Here is a 25,863-nt window from a genome sequence, read left to right as displayed (position 1 = left end):
CTAAAATCACATTTAGGTTCGGTTCAGTTTCAAGGAGGGTTCGGCTCGTTTAATTTTCGGTACAAAAAAGGCCAAAGTAAAGACTTACAAAATATTTATTTTGAAAATATGCCAAGTAAAAAATACATTTATATAAAAATAAACAAATTCCTTGAAGAGGAAGAAGACTCAGCTTCTCAGCTCTCAGTGTCATCCTCAGACTGCAAACACAAAGAGGTAAAAAAAAAAAAGAAAAAAGATTTAAGATTATAATTTGAAATTAAAAAAGTTAATTAGATCGGAATAATACAATAACAATACCTCCTGATGCATGCTCAATAATCCAGGCAGAAAAATCTAAAAATGTTAAATCTGGTCCTCTGGACATTCAAAAAACAAAACAAAGCAAAACAATTAAAAAAATGTAGAAACGTTTCGTATTTCGTCCGAAAGACTTCCTCAGTCTGAGGTGCTGTATTCAGCTCAGTCTTATAAATAGCACCTTCTCAGAGTGGATCAGGGAAACTAAACAGCCACTGGCCAAAAGGATGGCCCAGCACAGAAAAGCAACACCATCAGGCCAGGACTCTGCGGTCTACACTCATCTCCAGGCCAGCGGTCACTCTTTCAGGGAGGAAGATGTTCACATCCTGGATAGAGAGGAACGATGGTTTGAGAGAGGAGTAAAGGAGGCCATCTTTGTGAAAAGAAATCGTCCATCATTAAACAGGGGTGGAGGCCTCCGGGTTCAACTGTCCCCCTCTTATAATGCTGTTATTGCTAGTATAACTCAGCCTCCTGTGAATAGTAAACAGCCATCAGTGTGCTAATGATCCATTGTTAGGCTGATGGTCCTTCTTGACCATGTGAGCAGCTGGTTTTGGTTGTCAGCAGCAAACTGGTTGATCCGCTCTGAGAAGGTGCTATAGAAGGTGCTATTTATAAGACTGAGCTGAATACAGCACCTCAGACCAAGGAAGTCTTTCGGATGAAAGACGAAACGTTTCTACATTATTTGTTGTTGTTTTTCTTTGTTTTGTTTTTTGAATGACCAGAGAACCAGATGTAACTTTTTTAGAATAACAATACCTCTTTTTGCACAGTCATCATTTCTTTTATGAGGTGGTTGAATCTCTCTCATCATCGATGTGGCAGGGCTTTGAATCTGGGCTCCAGGGCTTGTTGACGATCAGTTTTAGCTTTTTCATAAAGTGCTGGTACAACTTTTTGGCTGAAGTGTTGACGTGATGGATGTCATAGGCAGGAGGGCTCAAGAACTTTAATCATATGCTTAAAGCCGGCGCATCAACAACAGAATTCAGACGTAGATCCAGAGCTTTAAAAACTCCTACAGCTTGTGTTATTGCTTTGGATCGATCTGAATTACCTGATAAAGATTGTTTAAATACTGCTGTTTTCAGTCTTTGCAACAAGTTGCTTTTCTTCCTTGTAGAAGAGATGTTCAAATTCGGATGATGTTGTTTCAAGTGTGTTAACAAATTAGACGTGCTGCCTGCTGCAGATCCAATCTCTGTTAAACAACATCGATACACAGCTTTGGATTTGTTCACTTGTCTTTTAACAAGAAAGCCAAAATGTTCCCAAACAGGAGACCGCAATGAGATGCTAGGCTGCTAATGCTACGCGTGCTGCAAAACTATAGTGCCGTGCTGAAACATGCTTAGGAACTTTAGTTCCGTGGCGCATAATGTCTCGTTAATAAAATTTAATGAGTGGAAAAAATAACCAAAATGGTACGCACATGGACCGAACCAAACATGCTGTACCGAAACGGTTCAATACACCCATGTGTACCGTTACACCACCACCTTTATATCTTATCAATATACCCAAAGCTCTTTACAACACAATCGATGCCCTCATTTACCCATTCATACAGCACTCTAGTATATCTTTACAAAGAATAATCAGTGCTTTATCACATTCATACACCAATGGGACACACATCAGAGGCAATAAGGGGTTCGATGTCTTGCCCAGGGACACTTTGGCACGTGACTGCTGGTGGAATCGAACCCCAAACTCGTATTGGCGGACGACTGCTCTAACCACTCAGCCACAGCTGCCCTTTAACAAATCTGCAGACATAAACAGCATGACAGGAGCTACAAATGGGAAAGGCCAGAAATGTTCTGTTGTTTAAGAGATTGGTTCTACGTAGTTCAACGTTGTTCTACGTTGGTAATCTGCTGCAGTTGTACTGTATGTACATAAAGATGAAATGAGAAAAACTAGTATGCCTGTGTTGTCAGGTGACTAGAAGTTTGTTTCAAGTGATGTTGTTGGTCTGATGAATGTGAAAATGTATACTGAAACTGATGAAGAATGGAAATAATTTACATGAAATCAATCAAAACACGTCTAAGGAAGAACATCTACTTGTGTCTGCAAGGATCAAGCAGCTGTTTGTTTTTTCTTGGAGGTATTGATCGTTTTGGTGCCTGTGTTTGGCAGTTTCTTATCACGCAACTTTTATTTTTGTTTTTGTGGCTTTGTAGAGGGGTCAGTAGCGCGTGGCAGTGGTTTGTTCAGTGGGTGGTTAAAAGCAACAAGTCTTTTGCCTACCAAATGACTGATGATGGGAAGACTGATTTACATGGCAGGAAAAAGATTGGACATCCATTTCACTACACCAGGAGAATAGTGTGAGAAATGCACAGCTGCATGGACTTGTTTAAATGGTAAATGGACTGTACTTATATAGCGCCTTTCTATCTTATTGAGATACTCAAAGCACTTTACACTATAATCTGTGTCCTCATTTACCCATTCATACAGCATTCTACTAGATCTCTACAAAGCTAATTGAACAAATCATTCTAAAGAGACTACTCAGTGCTTTAGATCACATTCATATGGCACACACATTGGAGGCAACAAAGTGTTCAATGTCTTGCCCAGGGACACTTCGGCATGTGACTGCTGTGGAGTTTGAACCCCCAACTCTTGCATTGGAGGACGACTGCTCTAACCACTCAGCCACAGCCGCCCAATGTGTGACAGGAGGAAAACTACAATGTGTCTTTTAATTTTTGTCTGGCGACAAGGTTGTGCCCAAGCATGTGTCACGGTGTTTATGAAGACGCACACTTTTAAATGTGTCTGAATGTGTTTGTGCAGGGAGCTGGAGCACAGGAATCTGTATTTGAAGAAGTAGTAGAGGTTCCAAGCTTCTTATTTTTACATCCATGGGCAAAAGTCAGATGCTGTGATCGGAGCCTGTATGCATTGTAAGCACAGATCGCATGGCGACAGGCCATGTGACCCAATACACTTCGGCTGGTTTCAGATATTTTTTCTCTTCTCAGTGGTGACAGAAAGTCTGCTGTGGTCACTTCTTTATCTATCATTAGAGCCATGACACATTTAATGCTCACGTTTCATCGAATATGATATAAACCTTTTTAATATTGTTGAAACATTGTTTTTTCACTTTTATTTATATTTATAATAACAAGCGAAGTATGTTTTTAAAAGCACATTTGACTAAGTCTGACTAAAGCATCACTTTATTTTTGTTGTAGATTACTATTTATTGTAAAAAGTCCAACAGTAGTCAAAGTAAAAAGTGAAAACAGTTAACTGTTGCAATAGCAAGCCTTTCACTGTTGTAAATTGTGCAGCCATTAACAGTTCAAGAGCACAAAGTAACTGAAAGAGAAAAATGCAAAAAGCAAAGAAAAACACATCCACGCACAAAAACAGCAACAAAAACAAGATAAACCTATGACCATTGTCACTGGTTTGACTATTTCCCTAAGTTTGCTTAAGCAATCACCTCCTTTGAAAACCAAGTAGAGTAAAAGACAGCAACTTTGCATATGTGGTAGATCCCAAACGGCTGGTTCTGAGACTGGGACGGGTGGTTTGATGGACGAGTGGAAGGATGTGGACACAGAGATGGAGGCAGCTGAAGCACTTAAGATTGTGGAAATTAAAGGGGATATTTATTTAGCCAAATGTCGGTCTTTATTTTCTTCTGCTTGGACCTTGACAATATTTATAAGAAACCTAAACTAATGAGGTGTATTTTTTTAAGCTGCCTATAACATGACCACCTCTGTTGTCTTACCAGAATAAAATAATCGAAGGCAGAGTTTAGGGGCGGTTATATATTATGATATTAATACTTAAATCTAAACGACTAAATAAATTAATATACTAAATATCTTTCTTGTGTCCTCCAGGCGTCCAGGCAGGATGTCAGTGAGGGGCCTGGACCCCACCTGTCCCTCTTCTATAAAGCGGGAACCTTCCAGCCCCAGCTCTCAGGGTGACGTCAGCCCGGCACATCCCAGTCCAGGAAGCTCTTCATCAGACACAAACTCCAGCTATGGTCCCCTCACCAAAGGTCTCAATCCCAACACTGGACTGGATTCGCCAGGCCTTTATGGTCACACAGCAGGCTTGGCCAATAATGAAGGAACAAACAGGTGTGTTAATAAACTGCATTTCCCTCCCTTTTGTCTGTTTTATCATATTTCTTTACAATGTAAATCCTGTCTAAACACGTTCCTCCTCACCTCATCCCTTCTGTCCAGGAGGTTTGGGGAGGATGAAGGCCAAGTGAAGTGTGAATTCATGCTGGGTTCGGTAGCAAAGCGGCTGTGTTTGGTGTGTGGTGACGTGGCCTCAGGCTACCACTATGGTGTGGCCTCTTGTGAAGCTTGCAAAGCCTTCTTTAAGAGGACCATCCAGGGTAAGAGAGACAAAAAAAACCCCACATGTTCCAGCTCAGGAAGATGCTCTGTTTTATAGTTTAGTGTGCATGAATGGTAGTGCCTTCTTGCATCATATAAACCAGTTTTACAAGCGGCTCGGTGCAGATGGAGTTGTACCCCAAGCTTTTGTTTTGATATAAACAAGCCCTGATCAGTTAATTCATAGCTTCCGCCTTCAGCCCTACAAACTGCAGAAAGGCTTTAAATAAAGATCTGTTTGCAAACAGCTGATGTGTGGTTAAACTTACAGTGCATTGTATATACAGTCAACATGTTGGAGTTTTGGTTTCGAGACGGTAGATAGCTGTGCTGCAAGATGCTAAATGTTAATGCTTTGACTTTTGCCCTCAGAGCTGTGAGCCAGCAGAACACGATGTGCATGTTTTAAAGGGATTGTCTTGCTCTGTGTCGGCTCTCAGCCCAGGTCAACAACTAGTGGGTTCCGTCTTGTTAAAGGCTCGAAATGTTGGCCGCTGTAAATGAGTTCAAAGGGCGGCCTTGAGCAGCTTTCAGGTGGGACAAGAAGATCAGATGTCTGGCTCATCAGATACTTCCTGTTTCTGATTGGAGGTGGCAGCATGGTGCACCGTTACCTGGCTCAACGCCATCAGGCTTAACTTTTGGCTAGTTGAATCAATTTCCATAAAGCTAATTATTAAGTTCTTGTCAAAATAAAATATCAAATATTTTTAAGTGCTCCTAATAAATGTCAACTTCAAGTTAAGTCCAAAAATTGGGGCCAAAAATAAAGTTTAGAACTAGATTTTAGAAAGGCAAACAATTGACTAAATGTGATTTCATTGATTGAAATAGTATATAGATTAAGGAGAGCCTAAAGTCAGTATTGTTTAGTATAATATTCTAAAAAATTTAAAAAATTCAGAGCTTCAAAAATTGTTTTAATTTCCCTGCTATAAAACAAATGTCTGATATTATGCTGGAATGTTGATTTGCAAAACTGTATTTTCATCTCAAAATTTTAATTTGTCTCCCAAACAGTCATGAAGATTTTTTTTGTTTCTTAACCTCTTTCTTTATTTCCTTCTCCAGGCAACATTGAATACAGCTGTCCAGCATCCAATGAATGTGAAATCACCAAGAGGAGAAGAAAATCCTGCCAGGCCTGTCGATTTGTGAAATGTCTCGCAGTGGGCATGCTAAGAGAAGGTTAGATATTTGTTTAAAATATTTATCTTTGGTAACTTGGTTTGAGTTGCCTTTTCTCAGATTAATCAGGTGTTAAACCTGACAGTTTTATTACTTCACTGATATGAAGATTAAAGCTTAACCCAAGCTTGTCTGCAGGTTGTCATGGAAACGATACCCCGATAACCAGTTACTTTCTTAATCTCACCCAATCAATCTATGACTGCTTATTTTCTAGTCGCATTAAGTCCTGTGAAACTCAAATCCTTTATTTTATTGTGTGTGCTTGCGTGTAGTAAATAATACCAAACAATGCACAACAGATCTGCTAACTGTTCAGCTGTGTCGGTCTTTGCCCCACGAGTGATCCTCCAAAATAGTTTCTGGACATCTGCCAGTTTGTGGAGGCATGCTAGCAACACAGCAGCAGTGAGATAATAAGCAATGTTGTTATTGCTATTACAGGAAAAGTAGTCTTCACAACCTTACTCACTGGTTTGAGACAAGTTTGGCCAATATCACTTCACAGCTTACAGAATCTCCCCAGTTAAAGTGATGTAAAATCAACTCTGAGAGCACCATTTTTTTTAGACCTTTATGTGCTTCTTCTTGGATCTTAAAAACTTCATCACTTAATGTCAAATATTTGAAATGACATTGTGGTCATGCCATAGATAGTGACTGTGGTCAGGTGTTATCTTTAAGTCTGGCTGTGTGCCGGCCGCATGGTGACATATTGTCCAGATTTAGAAGTGACTCAAAAAGGAAAACATTAGCAGCCTCCTACTGTACTGACCACTTGTTTCCTGCTGTGAACAGCCAAGGAGAGATAATAGAGGAAGAGCAGATTAAACATCAGAGGGTGTTAATGTAAAGCATTTTATCCTTATTATACATAATTTCATTTATGAAACCCTTAACGTAACTTTGAGCCAGATTAAAAAATTTAATAAAATAAAGTACCTTCATTATGCTTTTATTTACAAATATAATAATTTTGCTTTTATTGCTTGTAGAGAATAAATTAAGCGCATTATTACAGATTTCTTTCATTTCGTTTGAACAGGACAATTGGTCATTTAAAGACAAATATTTGTTTTTATTCAGCTGACTTCAATCTATTAAAAATAAAAAAGTAAAACCTTAAAACTATCACAAGAACTTCCTACTCCTGTTAGCGTAGCTTGTATGATGAAAATAAACACTAGATTTTGGAAGCAAATTTCACAGATGTAAACAATAACTGAACAATTTATTCTATAACTCATTAATTGTCTTTGTCAAAGTGGTGCATTTAGCTGCAATGATGACAGCTTGGCAGAAAATACTAATTGCTAAAATTGACAATAAATAACTTTTGATAAATGTTCAAAGTGACATTTTTATTCAAAAGAAAATATTGTATTCTTTTTATTAAATTTGGGAACAAAACCTTAGAGGTTGATTGATTTTAATTAATTTTGCCAGAAAATGTCAGTGTTAAAGACTTGTAGTTTTTATTTTTTTCCTAAAGTGCATGCTAAATTGAGTATTTAGATTAAATTATGAGTCAGACTATTGGTTATCTACGACTGAGCTTTAGGGCCATGCTAAGGAAAAAAAAAGGCATAAAATTACAAGAATAAAGTCGTACGAGACTCTTTTTTTTTTTTAAACAGCTCTTGTTTATTTATTTATTTTTTCCACGAGTCGGATCCACAACACGACCTGTCAATCAATCCAATAGGCGTGTCAGCAAATGACCAATCTGAAGCTAAATGAGTCGTAATATTATCTGAACTCCAACACGATAAAGCAGGTTTACCACATTTTAACTGTGATAAAATGAAGAATGTTGAGCATCTTGTTAAGTTATACTTTGGTTTTACAAATAAGGAGATTGTTAATCTGTTAGCACATCAGCATCAGATTATTATTAGTATCAGGACTTTGAACCTGCTTACAGTAAGGTGGTACGCTCTGATGGGCTGCAGCGCAGCTCTCTGCAGGTGAGGAACATTTGCTTCGGATTGGTCATTTGCTGACGTCTACTGGATCGATTGACAGGTCGCGTCGTGGATCCGACTCATAGAAAAAAAAAATAAACGAGATCTGTAAAAAAAAAAAGTTGTATGACTTTATTCTCATAATATTAAGACTTTATTCAGCTTTATTCTCGTAATGCTACCACTTTATTCTCGTAATTTTATGGCTTTTAATTTTTTTTCTTAGCGTGGCCCTAAAGCTCCGTCGCTGTTATCAACCTTTTTGACCAACTGATTGGTAATTTTGTAGTCAAATCTTCAGTCTTTAAGTAACATATTTAAGGTTTTATCTCCAAATGTTATGTTTGTAAAGTCTCAAATTTTGTCAAGTTCTCAGAAGTGATTAAAACCTGTTCTTTGTAAGAACATGTGAAACACTGACTACACCTTAACTCCCAGTTGTGGTAAACATGAATGCCCTCGTCTCGTCCCTAAATACACAACAAAAATTTTTGCCTGCAGCTGTGTGTTTATAGAAAGTTATGAATTATATGACATTTACACGTTTTTGTATACAAGTTTTTCAAAATGTCAGTCACATTCAAGCTCACACGTCTGTGTTATTATTTTTTTCTGCCTTTAAAAAAGCTGCTTTTTATAAGTGTGGAGGCATCAACAGCATCCCAGTTTGTCTCTCATCTGCTGTCCTCCTCCAACCCCCTTCGCTTTCTCTCCTGCCTCATAAATTCCTCCAGATGCCTTGTGGGATTCCTGGACCTCCGTGAAATGCGAACTGCCCCTCGTAACTCCTGTCGTAAGCGCCCTCGTAACGCGCTTCACCGTGTCTCGTAATGCCCCTCTTCCCCCGGAGAGGCCGCAGTAAACTAGAACAGAGGGAGCTGTGAGGTTTAATGGGGAGACTCAGAGCCATATTAAAGACACAGCTAAAAGACATATAGACCCCAGGCAGGATTTGATTAAGCCTCATTTAGTGGTTGTAGCTGCTGTCACTTTCAAGGCCAGTAAACATGTATGTGTACAAAATGAACATTTCAACACTGCATCTTAAAGCATAAAGTAAAATTCCAATTTCATGTCTATATTTGGTTGAAATTCTTTATATAAGACTGGTGGTACACAATACTATTTTCTAGCATCCTTCTTGTTTTAGTCTTGCTTTGAAGTTGCCGTTTCTCAAAATAAGCATCGTTAACGGACTGTATAGACAAGATGCAGTCAGATTCTTTTCAGTAGTTTCCACGAGGCTGAATGCTGAGAATGTAATGTCGCTGTGGTTTTTGTGGAGCCTGTCGTACGTACATTTGTCACAGTATCTGAGAAGCGTGGGATTGTTTAAGGTGAAGACATGGTGGCAGCAGTTACGAAGGTGGGGCAGCGTTGCATCAGAACTGGCTGAACTACTTGAGCAAAGTTGCTGTGGAGTTTGGTTTTTGTTGTTTGTAAAATTTCTGGTTAAAATCTAGATGAGCTCAAAGGATGGCTGTGTGATGAAAGAGCAAGAGGCAAGAAATAATAATCAAAGTGTCCAGGAAGAACAGCGAGGAGGTCTGTTTTTGTTGCCCACCAAAGTTATTTTTGGCCACTTGGTCGTCATTACATTTTACTGTGGAACGTTACACTTACTGGTAATTTTGATGCTGTCTTCTGTCACAGAACAGACAAATGTTCTGAGTCTGTAAATCTTCATGAAATGGTTTTGTCCACACACTTCCAAGACCGTCTGCTCCTGTCTCGCCTGACATCGATGCGAGTTACAACCAGATATAGAATTTAACTTTTTTTTTTTTTTTTTTTATTAATCCTAAAATCTTCTCTCATTTGTCCATATACAGGGATTTAAAAAAATAATAATTTTCTTACAATTCAAAACTACATTTTCTTTCATATTAGTTAAAATGCAAACTTGAGGGTTGGTTGGAATGCAGAATTAATGTCATTTATACATATTAACATTAAAATTTGTGTTTAACCCTCACCTATTGGCTAAAACGAACCAAATATATTTTCATTTGTCCATAGGATGTTTACTCTCACTGCTCTAAAGAAGCGGTTCCCAAAAGTTTCATCTTTTGACGCACAAAATAAAAGTGAGACTTGTGACCCCGACCTCTGCTAAATGAAGTATACAAACATCACTAATAATCCATTCAACATATTTACTTACATTCAACACTTACTTTTATCTATATACAACAAATTATTTTTCTTTATGCTATTGACCGTTTTTATATTAATTTGATTCATGACCTCAAGACCTCACAGTAAGCGTTTCATGATCCATATCAGGTCCCTGACCCATATTTGAGAATAACTGCTATAAAGCAGGGGTGCCCAAAGTGGGGCCCGTGGGCTATAGTTGGCCCGCCAAGCTGTTCTCATTACTATATTCAAATTTCCTTTGAATAATCAATGTGTTTACACTCATTGATTCCACCCATTGACTTTATTGTTAGTCGGCCTGACTACCATAATTTAACTACACGGATTACACGGTAGAGGAGATAATTTATGTATTTTTAAAATAATTTATATTTAATTTTGATAGACGTTCTACCATCCCTCGGCAGCTTCCTGTCACTGAATAACATTTTCCTTTGACAGAACACACATAAATCACACAAAGTGTTTAAAATTAAATTATAAATATGAAGTGGTTTCAGTGGTGATTTTAGCATCTTTCAATTTAAATTCATCATTCCTGAAAAATAAAGAAACCATCATTATGTAAGGAAACAGTTCTCAAACCTTAGATTCACCACAATATTGAATAAATATGGAATAAATGATAACAGTCTCAAACGGGCCAATAAAATCTATGATTTTTTTTTTTTTTGCACAAGTTCCGCCACCTGTCGATCAATCCAGTAGGCATAAGAACGGATCAATCAGCGACCTCAATTTGTCCTGAAGTGAATGCCCCTTACCTGCAGAGCTGCAGCAGTGTTGCATTACGAAGGCTTTACAGTCAGAGATTTCAGTAATAACAGAGTTTACATCATTTGTTTCATGTTAATCTACTGTAATAAACCTTTTTAAAATGCACCCGAACACAGGAAATGGCATCTACTTTATTCAAAATTCTCTGGGGGAGGACCCCCAGCCCTCACCAACACCAACACTGTAATGTTCTTTATATAGAATTGAAGGTTAAATAACTGTATAATAAATACATGGACTTTACTTAAAGAAGTATTTGCATTTCATGTTATTATATATATTATTATGTATATTATTGCATTTGTCCCACAGCCCTCTGATAGATTTTAAATGTGGCCCTCTCAGGGAAAACGTTTGGGCACCCCTGCTATAAAGGGTGCAGCTTACTTACAAAGGTGAGGCTCAGTCCAGTAACTACCACTCCCTCTTAAAAAAGAGACCTGTAATATCTCGACAACATGAAAAGGTTCTTTTTTTTTTTCATTTAGCCTTTATTTATCCAGGTTAGTCTCACTGAGCCACGAGAACTCATTTTCAAGAGAGACCTGTTTAGGGAGCACATGATGGGGTTAAGGGCCTTGCTCATGGGCCCAGAGTGGGGCGAATGAGGGTGGGGGCAAGTGTGGATGTTTCACCTACCCCACCCACAATTTTTTTGATGTTGTCGGGGCCGGGGCGTGAACCGGCGATCTTCGGATCACAAGCCCACCTCTCTAACCTCTGCGCCTCTGCGTTCTGAGCTGCTTTGCACAATTTGATATTTCCAGCTGAAATCAGCCCAGCTGGTAGAAATGTGTCCTAACTCCCCAAACTCTTACAGACATAACTGATCAATTATAGCTCTATGTCAACATGTTGCTGTTAATTTCAGAGCCTCCACATGAGATGTCACAGTCAATAAATGTCTGTTTCTGTTTAAAACAGAGTTCATGTACATTATGCTCATTTAAGTTCAGCACCTTCACTCAGAATTGGTGTGTTGAGTTACCACTTTCAAAAAGTTTCTACTGCCTTTGTCCTTTAGAATAATTACACAAAGACTTGACTGGAGTTTTGTTTCTGTAACTCTTTAGACAGAATTCCTCCTTTTTCTCTGGTTCACTAAAAATCTTTAATTTTCCAAATTCAGATTTTTTTTATTTTAAAATTCAGTACACCATACTACAAGTCACTGCATACAACTGAAACATCTACCTGGCCTCTGAGGACCTAATCAACATTCATCAAGAGCTCAAACAGAACTTTAATTTTATGCAAAGGTTTCACACTCATCTATACATTTTAAAAGATTTTAAAAAAATGATGAGTTGGTTTTTGCATAGTGGACTTACAGGCTGTTCATATCCATTTTATGACTTCCTGTCGCACATTAAGATAAGATAGTGCAAAGTTAATAGATTCAAATGGTTCAGCAACTCATTTTGTTAGTTTTTGCCAAAAAATTTTATTTTCTAGCAGCTATAGCAAAAAAAAAAAAAGAGGATTAAGTTTTAATCATGGAAAGAGATTTAAGTAGGAGACAAAGGAGGCAGCAGCTTTTAATGAAGCTCGCAGCAGATAGTAAACACGAGCTGGGCAACATACAGGGATGGTGGCTGACGTCTGGCCAGTATGTGCACATTTTATGGGACCTGCTGTCTTGAAGGTTGTAGACCACATTTAGAGCTCATCACTCTGTTACACAAAATTATCTCTTCCATTTAACCTCTCTGGTCATGGAATATTATATAAAGCACACACTATTATCATATGAAATATTATGTTCTAGTCATAGCACACATATAAAATAAGACGCAATAGCTTTACAAATCAATGGGATGGAACTAATAAAACTATTCAAAATGGACTTTATGGCTATTTACGCTGAGCAGACCAAGTAACCCATGATTTAGAGAACAGTGTACAGTTTATTGTTCTTTATATTGATGCTGTCCATAAATATCTACACAAGTCGGAATAAGAACCGCAGGCTGTGAAGTGTCAAGAGGGGAAATAATACCCTCAGTGTGTCTTTTACAGATGCCATTATAGATCTATTCAGGGACTGTATGGCTATTTACACTGAGCAGACCAAGTAACCCAACACCACAACTGAGGGCTTCCTGAGTCACGTTCTCCCTCCTGGATGAAGTCGTTTTTGCAGTTGGTAGCTAATATTTAGTGTATTTCTCCTCCATTCACATTTTCATTTAACCGTCCAGTTTACACACACACATACTTACACACTGTGAAGTCTCCATCGTCATGGTGACGAGGGGTGCTGGTTAGGATGAGCGGTTGCCTCTAACTGCTTTAACGTTGTAAGGGGTCATGTTACAGGATGTGTACTGCCGTAGCGTCACACCGGTCCCGTCCGGTCTCCTTGAAGTCGATGATCCATGTGGGCTGTTGACTGGACAACGACTCATTGGTTTACCGGGTTCAACACAATGGAGCCTCGTCCAAGTGACTAACTTATTTGGAAAATCTATACCAATGGGTTCAGATCGGACGAACAGCTAAACAGAGTTGAAATTGTTTAGTTTAGTTAGCATTAAATAAATAATAATTCTCTCTGCTAATGGCTGCCAAGAATACTCATCTACCTACATAATGTTTAAAATACCGAAAATCCACTGAATTGTTACTTAATTTTAATTTTTAATTATACGAACTTTCATTTGCGCTATAACTATAACTTAACAAAAAGTTATTTTTTACATATGTTAATCAAATTGTTTTTGTTTTTTTAATTAGTGAGTCAAAATGTCAGTTAAAACTAGTGGATATTTCCCCATGCAGTTTATTTACTGTACATACAGCATGATGATATCAGGGCACCCATGTCTGTATATTTGTGGAGTGACACACAATCATCAGTAATGTCCTGTGATTGTGTTTATGTAGGTGTGCGTCTGGACCGGGTCCGAGGCGGCAGACAGAAGTATAAGAGGAGAATAGATGCAGAGAACAGCCCGTATCTGCAAACACAAAGCAACCAGCCTCAGAAAAAAACATGTGAGTATACGAAGAGTTGTAAAGACATCCTTCTATGAATAGACTTATTTATATTGTACATATTATACTGTACAATAAAACCACAAAGCAAACGGATAATAAAAAATACTGCATTTCAGGGGCAATATTACTCCCAAGATGGAGTAATATTATATATTAATAATATACAATATACAGTGCCTTGCGAAAGTATTCACCCCCTTGAACTTTTCAACCTTTTGCCACATTTCAGGCTTCAAACACTTCCACTTTTCAGTTTTTTATTTGTTAAAAAAGTTTGACACATCAAATAAATTTCATTCCACTTCATGATTGTGTCCCACTTGTTGATTCTTCACAAAAAATTAAAATTTTATATCGTTATGTTTGAATCCTGAAATGTGGCAAAAGGTTGAAAAGTTCAAAGGGGCTGAATACTTTCGCAAGGCCCTCTATATAATATTAATAATATATATTATTATTCCAAGATGGCCACGCTCAGCTGAGTCGCAGCTTCACAGGCTCCTGGTGAACTAGATCTTATTTTGTTACTGTTGTTTTTGTTTTAACTTTTTTTTTTTGCGCCTACAATGCACATCCACAGTACGGGTATGACCGCGACACTTGTGGAGTTTTCTGTGTCGCTGCCTTGCCATCCTGACATCGTGGTTAAGTCCTTCCAGCCTTGGGCTCGGGCCTGTCATGGTGGCTGCCTTCATGATCCTCCATCTGCCTGCATGGACCGAACTCTATGGACCTGTTTGGTTCCGCAGGGAAACCTAGATGTTCTCCATCTGCTAGACCCGGGCCTGGAGGGCAGTCTAGGAGGGCAGCTGCTGCGGTCCTTATTATCATTAAGCTGCTGAAGGGACCTGCTAACGCTGCAGTGCTAACAACACCACGCCGCTAACAGTAGCGTGGTGCCAGCGGGACCATGTTGCTAAGAGAAACCTCATTGCTAACCGAACCTCACCGCTAACAGTATCATGCTGCTAACTGGACCATGTTTTAGATAACCTCATTGTCAACAGAACCACTCTGCCAATAGGACCTTGCTGCTGTAGATTTATTTCTTTTTCACTTTTGGCGCCTTGTTTCTGTATTTTTGTTGCATGCTTTGAATAAATCCAAGTGTGTGTTAGTTTAGTTTATGTTAGTGCTCGCATTTAGCGTGTAAATTATAGCCAAACCGAACCTATGAGAATCGTGCTGCTGCTGTTCGGTGTATTGTTTTGCACTATTAGTGACTGGTATATCTTAGATCTTTTAGCGCTGTTTGGCGTTCGTGTAGCATATATCTTAGTTTATATCTCAGATCATTATTTACTCTTTCTTTTTACACTTTATATTTTTGCTATTGTTTGATGTAACTGGGACCATGGGTACACAATTTTGTTCCACCTCATGCACATGAAATCTGCTAGAACTTTAACACCAGTTGTCTGTAATGTTTAGGACCCTCATGCAGCTGAAGACAAATCTGACCTGTCTCTGCATTAATGTGGATTGTTCTAGTCCATCCTCCTATGATCTTTGGATGACTGGTGCAGATAGTCAAACACAAAAGTTTGCATTATAGACCCTTTATTGATTAAAGTTGTTTAAAATTTTGCGGTGGAAATGACGTTTGAGGACTTTGTGAATTTGGGTCAATGTCTTTTTATGTACCTTAAGTATTTATTTTTTACATTTTGTAAAACTGCCTAAAAGAGACTTTTTGTTGTGATGTCATTAGTAATTAACTTTTTTCTGTTTCCTTAGATTTTGTTTCATTTTGTTTCTGCATGTTTTCTCTTTCCAGATGCTATTTTTTATCTTAAAAAACATAGAATAAAATGGTCATCTATAATAAGAATAAACTTTTTGTAGTTTCTGTAGGTGGTGCAGCGGAGAACAAGGTGGTATCTCTGCTGCTGGTTGCCGAGCCAGAAAGCATCTTCGCCATGCCAGACCCCATGGTACCCGAGAGCGACATCAAGGCCCTGACCACACTGTGTGACCTCGCTGACAGAGAGCTGGTGGTCAACATCGGCTGGGCCAAACACATCCCTGGTACGACTCAGGCTAAATCCCTGTCTCACTCACTCATATGTTCTCGCACAAGTCGCCACACACACATTAGATCCACTAAGTCCATAATCAGATCACAGAACGGATTGCTCTGACTTGTGGATGCCAAAAGAAGGGAGGGAATGTTGGCTTGGCTGCGTGTTATCTGTCAGTCATTCTTTGCGTGCGTGCATGTGTGTGTGTGTGTGTGTGTGTGTGTGTGTGTGTGTGTGTGTGTGTGTGTGTGTGTGTGTGTGTGTGTGTGTGTGTGTGTGTGTGTGCTGTAAATTGTGTGCCATGCCCTCACTGACTAAAGTGTGTTCCCACACCAATCAGATGACGAGTGACCACATGGGAGTTTTAATTTGCTTCCTGGGCCTCAGCCGTCTCCCTGTTCAGTCTGATTTACTGAAATCCTCCTGATTCTTGGAACATGCTCAGCTCATCTTCTGTCGCAAGAGGAGCAGGAGGAACGTTCAGATGTTCAGTATCTTTACTGTTCCACCTTTAGCTCATTTGCTGCCGCTATTTGTTCCGTCCCTGTTTCAAGTTTTAAAGATGAAGAACAAAGTCACGCTTTAAAACGGTATAAAGATCTCACTTTATCAGAGAAGAATCACGTTCAGGATGCCATTTTTAAACCAATAAGTGACACATCCGTCATATTTCACAGAATCCTTTGACTTTCACGTTATGAATTAAAGAATTGGGTCCTGCTGAACCATGAGGTGTGTCCTGCACCCTCTGCCCCTGCAGATCAGCAAAGTTTGAGACACAAATATCACTTTGAGAAGGAAAGATGCACAAAATCCAATATCACACCCACAAAAGACAATCTGTGGTTGAATCCAGGCCATTTCCCCTTCTTCTTTGGTAAAAGGGGATGACAGATTAGCAGGAACAATGCTGGTGTGGTTATGATGGCGTCGCTTTCATACACACTGAAGTTTTGCATTGTGAATATTTGGCTTTTCAAGATTTTTGCTTGACTCAAAAATAAACATTTTATTCACGAGATTGTTTTAGTGACGGAAATCTTAAATTCTCTAAACGTTCTTAATAATGGGTCAATCATAACACTTTTCCTAACAAGGCGTTATTTACAACTTTAGTATATTCTATTAACTATACAAATTATAACTAGTTAACAGTAACTTCACATTGGACTGACAATCAGCACCAGAGTAACAAACTAAATATTTATTTTTTAATGTTGTTAATCACATAACTTGACGATGTCACACAATAGGACGTTGTAAACGTATCTTTGATCAGTCTGATGTGAGTGACAGAAATATAGTTAGTTTGAATCTGAAAATCAATTGATAAATAAACTCCTAAATTAATTATGATTTCTATCTATTAATTAAGAACTTCTTCAAGCTGGTGGGTCGGTCATCACAGACGTGAAACGTATTCTGAAGCCAGTTTATGAGCAAGTCTTAACAAATACAAAGACTGAATGAAAATGATTAAAATGATAAGAATCTTAACAGTTGAGCCTCGTCAAATAGAACAGCTCTGACGAGGTTTTGGATGTTTCGCTGCAGTTTGAACGTTTCCATTTGCACATTAAAGCTTCTTGAATAAGCGATTCTTTTCAGCCTCCTTATCATCTCGTTTTCTTTGCTTTATCAGCAGTTGTATCCACACCCAAAACATCACCAGGGAAACACCTGGTTCTTTTTGTTGATGCCTTGTCCCTGAAATGCTTACAAAACAAACAAAACAGGTGTGTCTGTGCTTTTATCTCTACTGTATTTGTCCCAAAATGTCTTCACCACTGATATGAGACAGTCATTTAGTGCAAGTTTGTCCATCAGCATTTCCACAGCTTTGTTTAGGAAATCTTCCTCCTCTTTCATCCTTCACGCCCTCCAGGCTCCTGCTGTCTGACTCTCCTCCCTGGTTTTTGGCTTTTTACTGTCCCTGCTCGAGACAGATGGAGTCCAAGTGATGGGTGTATATTTGTCACCCTTTGCCAGTGGAGGGTGTCACTGCTGATACCAACTGAAGGGTAAAGAGAGGGGAGGAAAACGAGGGACAGGGAGCAGCGTTTCATTCAGACGTCAAACGTGTTTGACTCAAGATTCTGAAACGTCTCCAAAAATAAAAGAAACAAAATGAATCAGGCATGTTTTGGTAAACAAAACTCATCTTTGACTGGAAACACTTACATCCTGTGGGGGTAAAAAAGGAAAACTTGAAGAGCAGCAAGCAGGTTCAATTTAAAGTAAAATACATTTAATCCTCAGGTAATCCTCACAGACTCACATACTTTAAGGAATAAATGTTTTATTCCATTTTCTAAATGAATCATTCAGACGCCTTTCACAAGGATGCAGAAATCCTCTGCTGGAACATCCAGTCAGTGAATGTTCCTGGAAACGTGTTAAATCGCGTCATTTCCCAGACTTGGATGAGTAGACTCAAACCAGTTTGACCACATCAGTTCGCCTCGCTCAGCTTTAAGCACAAAACAAGAGGAAACCAGTTGACCTAGCCTACTTTAGAGAACAAAAACATTAATCATTAACTCTGCATCTTTACTCTTTATATTTTGTTTAATTCAGTCCAGTGTAAAAATTACAATTAGGCAATTAATAGAAATCATTTTCTAAGCTAACTGTAGCTGTATCCTTTATTACAAATGTGTGTGCTGGAAACGATTCAAAGATTTAATCAAACATATTCCTTCATGAAAATGAATTAATTACAGTGTTGCTGCTGTTAATTAGTTAGAAAAATTAAATGTCATCAGTTTAACCCGATCACCTTGATAACTTGTAATTCTTCAAACATTAGTACAAACACATTTAGGCTCAAGAGTCCAGTCTCACCTACAATTCATCTTTTGTTTGTTATGACTTTTATTCTTTCTATATACTGATAAAAATTCATCTTAATTTATTTTATTGACACGTTGAGGGGGCAGATGTGGTCTTGTAAACGCTGTGCATTTGAGCTCAGGTTGTGTCAGGAACGGCAACTGGTATAAAATAATAGATTTACACGAGAGTCACAATATTAATGTAAACAACAACAAAAACAGTTTGGTAAGTGACTCGAACACAAGTGTCCATGATGAAAGCTTTCAAGTTCCCAAAAGAAACTGATGCAGTTAGATATATAATATTGAGTTATATTTATGATTTACATTTTGTCTTTGTTTTTCTAACTAGTGAAAAGATTACAAAAGCCAGTATTGGATTTCTTCAGATTTTAATATTTTATTTTTTCTTTACAAAGTAGTGCATTACAGTAGTCCCTTGTTTATCGCAGGGGGGATCCATACCCTGAAGACCCATGATAAGTGAAAAACCACAAAGTAGGGATAGTAGTACAAGTATTAAGTAGTAGTTTGTTGTATTATTTATATACATATATATTAAGGTGTTTTAAACTTCCCACACTCTTGCAATATTCTAAATAATGTTTCTAAACTCTAAATGCTCTAAAAAACCACAGAATGTCATGATTTCTGCTCCCTGCCTCCCCTGCTCTTTGTCACCTGCGAGTGCTCCTGGCCACGCCCACTTCTGTGCTCTGCATGGTGAACAGCTGATCAGCTGTTTAACCGCAGCAGGAAGTTTATCCTGCAGCAGTGTGGACTGCACAACCGTGCAGGAGGAAGCTTTTTCTGCTGCTCTGGGCTGCACAAATGTGCAGCAGGTGCTAAATAATTTTAAATAATTTATTTTAAACAAAAATTTCATGCCAATCATGCAGCTCATCCATCAATCAACCAATTAATTGTGTGTCATGTCCAATCTTATTTTGAAAAATCGCGATAGAGCGAATCCGCGATAAAAAAACGCCAAGTAGTGAGGGACTACTGTACAAAGAATCTAGGACATAAAAAATATCAAAACAACATCCTGAAGAAAGTGTCAATCTCTCCACTCTGGTTATTTAACCTGAAAATGTAATTTCTTCTCAAGCCTGACGCATTTTGACATTTCTGATTTCCTGTTCCAGTTTAACAGAAAGAAATCAACACGGGGTTATAAAAATGTAGATGAAAGAAAAAGAAGATATCAAGCATAACAACACAGAATTAATGAAGACAAAACTAAACAATTACATTATTTATGTGAGGCTGAAGAATTTAGAAACCAAAGAAGAGTTTAAACTGTGACAGGAAATAAATCAAATGTAGCTTGAAGAGCTGTACAGAGAAAGAGGGATTAAAACAGTCTGGCTGTTTCTTCCTGGCAGCATAATAGCCATGTCACATCAGCTCTGGATGAGTGGCAGGACACACAGCAGCCCTCCCTGCTGGGAGACCCCGGGTCCTGGACCAAACGTCCCAGGCCATCTGAGTTCTGAGCCCGGGGGCGGGTGAGTGTGATGGAGACTCCTGTCCTGGCTGCGCCCGCTCCTCTGTCTGCTCTCATCACGCACATCGACAGTGACGTGCTCTGAAGTCTGAGGGCCAAACTGGCAGATGAGCTGGCTAAAGACCAACTGCCCTCTGTGGTTTTGGCCTTTTTGTGTCCGTGATGCTCGCTGGCTGCTGAACGTGTTGAAGGCGACTGTTGTCGGCCGTCATGTTGATGCGAGCTGATCTGAGGCCACAGAACCGTCAGGCCACAGGAAAATGGTGTTATACAATGTGTTTTGGAGCAAAGTAAGCAGGTTGTCTAACAAGATTAATAAGTTGTGGGTTACACATGCCTGTAATAAGTTAGTAAATGTTAATAAATAAATAAAGGAACTTTCACAGTATTAGTGTCTGCTGCTTGAAAGCTACGAGATGGAAATATTGATCTGATTTTTATATTGAAATTGTTCTTTCAGGCCACTTTTGTAATGCAATACTTAAAATTATGCTTCAACATCTAACGGAAAGGTCTTAAAAACAAATTCTCCACCTTGTTGCCCTCATTAGTCTTCCCTTCATTCATTTACAAACATCTTTATTGAAGCTTTATCGTGTATTTGTCCATAAAATCTATCAATAAATTGCTGTAGATTTAATCCAGCTCAGACTCCCACAGGTTTCTGTTCCTGATCGATGACCCTGCGCCAGAACACTGATCCCTATCGACCTGTGAAACCGTGCACTGACAGCGCTTCCAATCAATCGGGGGGGTTGGGGGCGGGGGAGTAGTGGTGGGGGGAACGAGTGCCACTGGTGTCACCACGGTGATTGTTAAAACCAGTGGATCCTGATAACAATCAGTGATGGTGTCAAAAATACAAACACCTGCCCCTCCTTTCTCTGCTCTGTAAAATCATGCGTTTAATTACAGTGTGTGTGTGTGTCCGTGTGTGTGTGTGTGTGTGTGTGCGTGCGTGCACGCAGGATAATGCAGGGGCAGTTAGCAGGTTTAATCATACTCCTGTGGAGCATAATTGTCAGTCAAAGTAGGTGTGTCTGACAAAGAGTACGGTAATTAAATTTCCCATCAATTCCCTTCTCGTGTCCTTGGCTCTGCCCTTTGCTGTGACCGCTTCATAAGTAAAACCATTCAGCTACAGTCACATCCTGAGATGTTAATAAAAATGGATACAACCACCCTGAAACCTAACTAACAGCTGAACTTCTGTCGGCCCTGGAAGAACAGGATCTGAAGCATGTTTGTGATTGTGGACAGTCAGTCTGTGCATTAAAAAGATGGAACCTAAAAATCACAAATGACTCCTCTATCCCTTCTTTCCCCCATCATCTCTTCTCCTCAGGCTTCCCTTTGCTCTCCTTAGCAGACCAGATGAGTCTCCTGCAGAGCGGCTGGATGGAGATTTTGATCCTCCGAGTGGTGTTTCGCTCGCTGACCCTGGAGGACAAGCTGGTGTATGCCGAGGACTACATCATGGACGAGGAGCAGTCCAAGCTGGCGGGGCTCCTTGACCTCAACAATGCAATCCTGCAGCTGGTGAAGAAGTACAAAAGCATGGGCCTGGAGAAGGAGGAGTTTGTGGTCCTCAAAGCTATCGCTCTTGCTAACTCGGGTACGGAGCTTGTAACAGAATGAAACTCTGCATGTTTGAACATCAAACGTTAATTTTACGTTTAATCTCCCCCTCCTTTAGACTCCATGCAAATTGAGGACTCTGAGGCAGTTCAGAGACTCCAGGATGTCCTTCACGGGGCCCTGCAGGACTATGAGGCTGCCCTCCACCCAGAGGATTCCCGGCGTGGGGGCAAACTGATCATGACCCTCCCTCTCCTCCGTCAAACGGCCGCTCGAGCCGTTCAGCACTTCTGCAGCATCAAACAAGACGGCCGTGTACCGATGCACAAACTGTTCCTGGAACTGCTAGAGGCCAAAGCTTGATCAAAACACAGAGAGCTGCAACTGGTCAAGTTGGGAGGAGGCTATGGGCTTATGGGTAATGGTGGGTGTGTCCTTTTTTTTTAGCTTGCATTTGACAATAAAGTCTTGAATTTGCAGTTACTGGGAACATATCGGCTGGACCCAGCCCTCGGTGAAAGGCCTGAACAGGCTAACGTTGTGACAAAAAGACAGCTTAAGAGCAGAAGAATCGCCTTCTACAGATATTCACATGCCAAACGTAATTTATTTGTCAAAAAAAAGCACCTGATACTTGAAGATCCACGTGGATTATGTTGTTCATCTTGAAGCCTGTAAAATCTGCATTCTAGTGCGACTAGAGACTTTATAACTAGGTGTTGCATATCTTTTTGTTTTGTACAGTAAAGCTAAATGTGTCCTAAGATGTAAACAGTTAGTTTTGCCAAAGAGTAGCCTCGTATACCAGAATATACCAGCAACTGTGTAGAATAATTTAATGTGGCTTATGGGACGTTCACAACGTCCCTGCTTTGTTTGTGTTTGTGCTCTCACACGTCTGATAGGAAAAAGACAGGCCTCCTGCTTTTAACACACTATTTCAGGGAAAGAAATGTAATGATGCAACTGTATGAAGCAAATAATATTGAAGTTTCTCTGTTCTGTTAGTTTGTCTAAATTCAGTGGATGTTTTTTTTTTTAACAAGATTTTTAATTGATGTTAAAATGTAATATTTTACCAGCTTCTCTGCTCCAACTCTGATACTGTCCTCTGTATCACAGCATCAAAGACAACAGAAGTGGAGTCTTTTTGCTTATGGATCATATAATTATAGAGCTGTGTAGAATACTAATACAACTATGTAATAAGGCTGCCATACTGTATATCGTGGATTACGAAGGATGTGTTTTCTAACGTAGAGGTCCTTGTGTAGGATGAAATTTGTGCACTATTTTCTTTTTTAGCCATAAAGTTTGGGGGGAACCTGGTGATGGCGCTGTGTTAAACTGTCAGACATGTAGTCCACACGTGCTGAATGAAGGGAACAACGGGAGGTAATAAAAGCGTCCAAGTTTTGCTCCTTGTGGCACTTTTTTTCTTTTGTGACAAGTCGAAGCAGCAACATGAGGGTTAAACATCCGTCGTGTAAGATCTCTGTGCATCGTGTCTTATGGCAGCGGAGGTGTTTAAAGCTTTGGATGAGCTGTGCTGTTTCATTCTCAGGTGGATTCTAGGGCAATAAAGACCATCCCCTTAATGCAACGCTCGTATTATCAGTGTCTTCTTCCTGAGTGAAGCAGAGCTTTGAAGCAGCTTCATTAGGAGCTGGTAAGTAGACAGACTGTTCTGCACAGCCTGACAATGGACTGTTATTTCCATGTAGGACCCATTATGGCACATTCAGGCCATCCAGTTGGATGGAGATTTATAATTAACAGCCATAATGTAATGAAGTCTAACAGTGGCCCCAGAGAGAGCTGCTCATCAGCTGCCTGTTGAGTCCAACAGAGGCCGAGGCATCCCACTCATCGCCTCGTCATACAGCGATCCACACAACAGGCTCTTTTCTAATTTACTATTTATAGGAACCTACTGACACTTTAATACATGCCTTTTACGTACAAGTGCACAAAAGCACCTGTTTATAATGTTAGGTAATTTATTTAAGCTAATCTTAGTGTAAAATATCTGTATTCAGGTCAAAATTAACATTGTTCATTTTTTTTAAGCTTTTAGGAACACCTAATGGTCTGTTCTATAACATAAAAATAAAAAAAAGTCTTTTTGAATATACCTCTTGGTTGATTTTATTTTTACATCTTTTGTGAAAGCAGGAATTGGGACACCAACAAGTTCAAAATAAATTTCCCCATGAGGACAATAGAGAGCAACATAGGTACTTTATTAATCTTGGGAGGAAAATGACTGTCACAGCAGCAAACTGCAAAGAAACGGGGCAGGAGACTTTAATTTAGACAGCCAACGTTTTCAGAAACTACAGTACAAAAATAAGAAGTAGGACAATAACAAGCAGAAGAATAAAATATGCATATTGTACTCTGTTCTATGGTATTCTATCACATACCAAAGAACTGGAGCTGAGGACATATTAGGAAAAGGTCAAGTTTAAAGAAAATAGTTTGAACAAGCAAAAAGCAAAGAAGTAATATGAAAATAAATAATAATGTATATTTTAGTGTGTGGTATAGCTTGTTGTACACTAATGTATCTAATGTGTCGTATAAAATCAAAGGAACAGTGCAGATGACATATTTAAAAAATATCAAAATGAAAAATAGCCTGTACAGAAAAAAGTTTAAAAAAAAAACACTAAGTAAAATAAAAATAATTACTGTATGCACATCATAAAGTGTACATTATTGCACTGCATGTCAGATACTATATTGTATTAGATACTGTAATGCACATAGCATTGTATGTTAGATACTATATATATCTATACATATAATACCTAACATACAATGCTGTTAGATACCATATGATATACTGTATATATATATATATATATATATAAAACAGCATTGTACTTGTATGTTATATATATATATATATATATGATATAGATAGATAAAGATAGATATACTATACTATATGTATATAGCATCGTATGTTAGATATTCCATCAAATCACACAGTATCATGCAGTTTATCACATTGTAAATCGTTTGCTAGGCACATTTATATACATATTGCAGTGTTTTGTATACTAGGTAGTATACTGTATATTATACCGTATGATAGTTACTAAATCCTATCATATACCATATTGTATATTATACTGTATGTTAGTTATCATATCAGCTTATTGTAGATCGTACCATGTGTCCAGTATTGTACCGTGTTGTGTTTCACATGCATTGTTTGTTAGGTACTCTATTATAATTTATACAGCATTGTCTACTGTGTCCAATATTAGGTACTATATTATATACTGAACAAAAATATAAACACAACACTTTTGTTTTTGCTCTCATTTTTCATGAGCTGAACTCAAAGGTCTAAGCCTTTTTCTATGTACACAATGTAACTTTTTCTCTCATGTATTGTTCACAGATGTGTGTAACTCTGTTAGTGAGCACTTCTCCTTTGTCGAGGTAATCCGTCCACCTCACAGGTGTGCCATATCAAGATGCAGATTAGACAGCATGATTATTGCACAGGTGTGCCTTAGGATGACCACAATAAAAGGCCACTCTAAAATGTGCAGTTTTATCACAACATGATGCCACGGATGTTGTAAGCATTGATGGAGCATGCTGACTGCAGGAATGTCTACCAGAGCTGCTGCTGTGAACTGAAGGTTCATTTCTTCACCAGAAGCTGTTTACAAAGGCATTTCAGAGAACTTGGCAGTGCATCCAACCAGCCTCACAACTGCGGACCACGTGTAGCCACAACAGCCCGGGACCTCCACATCCAGCATCTTCACCTCCAAGATCGTTGGGAGACCAGATACGTCTGAGACAACTGCTGCAACAATCAGTACATCGGAAAAGTTTTAGATCTTTGAGTTCAGCTCATGAAAAATGGGAGCAAAAGCAACAGTGTTGCGATTACATTTTTATTCTGTGTATATTGTGTTGTATCATATCATACGAAAGGTAATCCATATTTTCTATAATATACTATATTGTCTGTTAGATACTGTGTGTTTTTGTATTTGATCATTTTTGTTTGTTTTTGTCTTCACAAATAATGCAGACGTACTTAATATAATTTGTATGTAACTTGTGTACTGTTACTGCTCAGTTACATAGTAACAGATACTC

At 38.8% G+C, this 25,863-nt stretch overlaps 2 protein-coding genes across 2 annotated transcripts in view; one reads left to right on the top strand and one right to left on the bottom strand.

The window, feature by feature from the left end:
- Nucleotides 1-22,112, top strand: part of LOC119418516 (estrogen-related receptor gamma) — a 25,078-nt gene extending 2,966 nt beyond the window's left edge. Inside the window, exons 2-8 of the mRNA XM_037685822.1 lie at nt 4,188-4,433; nt 4,542-4,699; nt 5,772-5,888; nt 13,676-13,786; nt 15,635-15,817; nt 21,500-21,769; nt 21,851-22,112. Coding sequence (XP_037541750.1) covers nt 4,188-4,433; nt 4,542-4,699; nt 5,772-5,888; nt 13,676-13,786; nt 15,635-15,817; nt 21,500-21,769; nt 21,851-22,095 — 1,330 coding nt within the window. The 3' untranslated portion in view covers nt 22,096-22,112. The remainder of the gene's footprint in view (nt 1-4,187; nt 4,434-4,541; nt 4,700-5,771; nt 5,889-13,675; nt 13,787-15,634; nt 15,818-21,499; nt 21,770-21,850) is intronic.
- LOC119418514 (WD repeat-containing protein 26) overlaps nt 1-25,863 on the bottom strand; it is a 368,230-nt gene that overhangs the window by 288,115 nt on the left and 54,252 nt on the right. The window lies entirely within an intron of this gene.

This window comes from Nematolebias whitei, chromosome 12, assembly GCF_014905685.2.
Source record: "Nematolebias whitei isolate Nwh7 chromosome 12, NemWhi1, whole genome shotgun sequence".
NCBI classification, from domain to species: domain Eukaryota; kingdom Metazoa; phylum Chordata; class Actinopteri; order Cyprinodontiformes; family Rivulidae; genus Nematolebias; species Nematolebias whitei.
The sequence above is the reverse complement of the archived record's forward strand: the minus strand, read 5'-3'. Positions and strand labels throughout refer to the sequence as shown.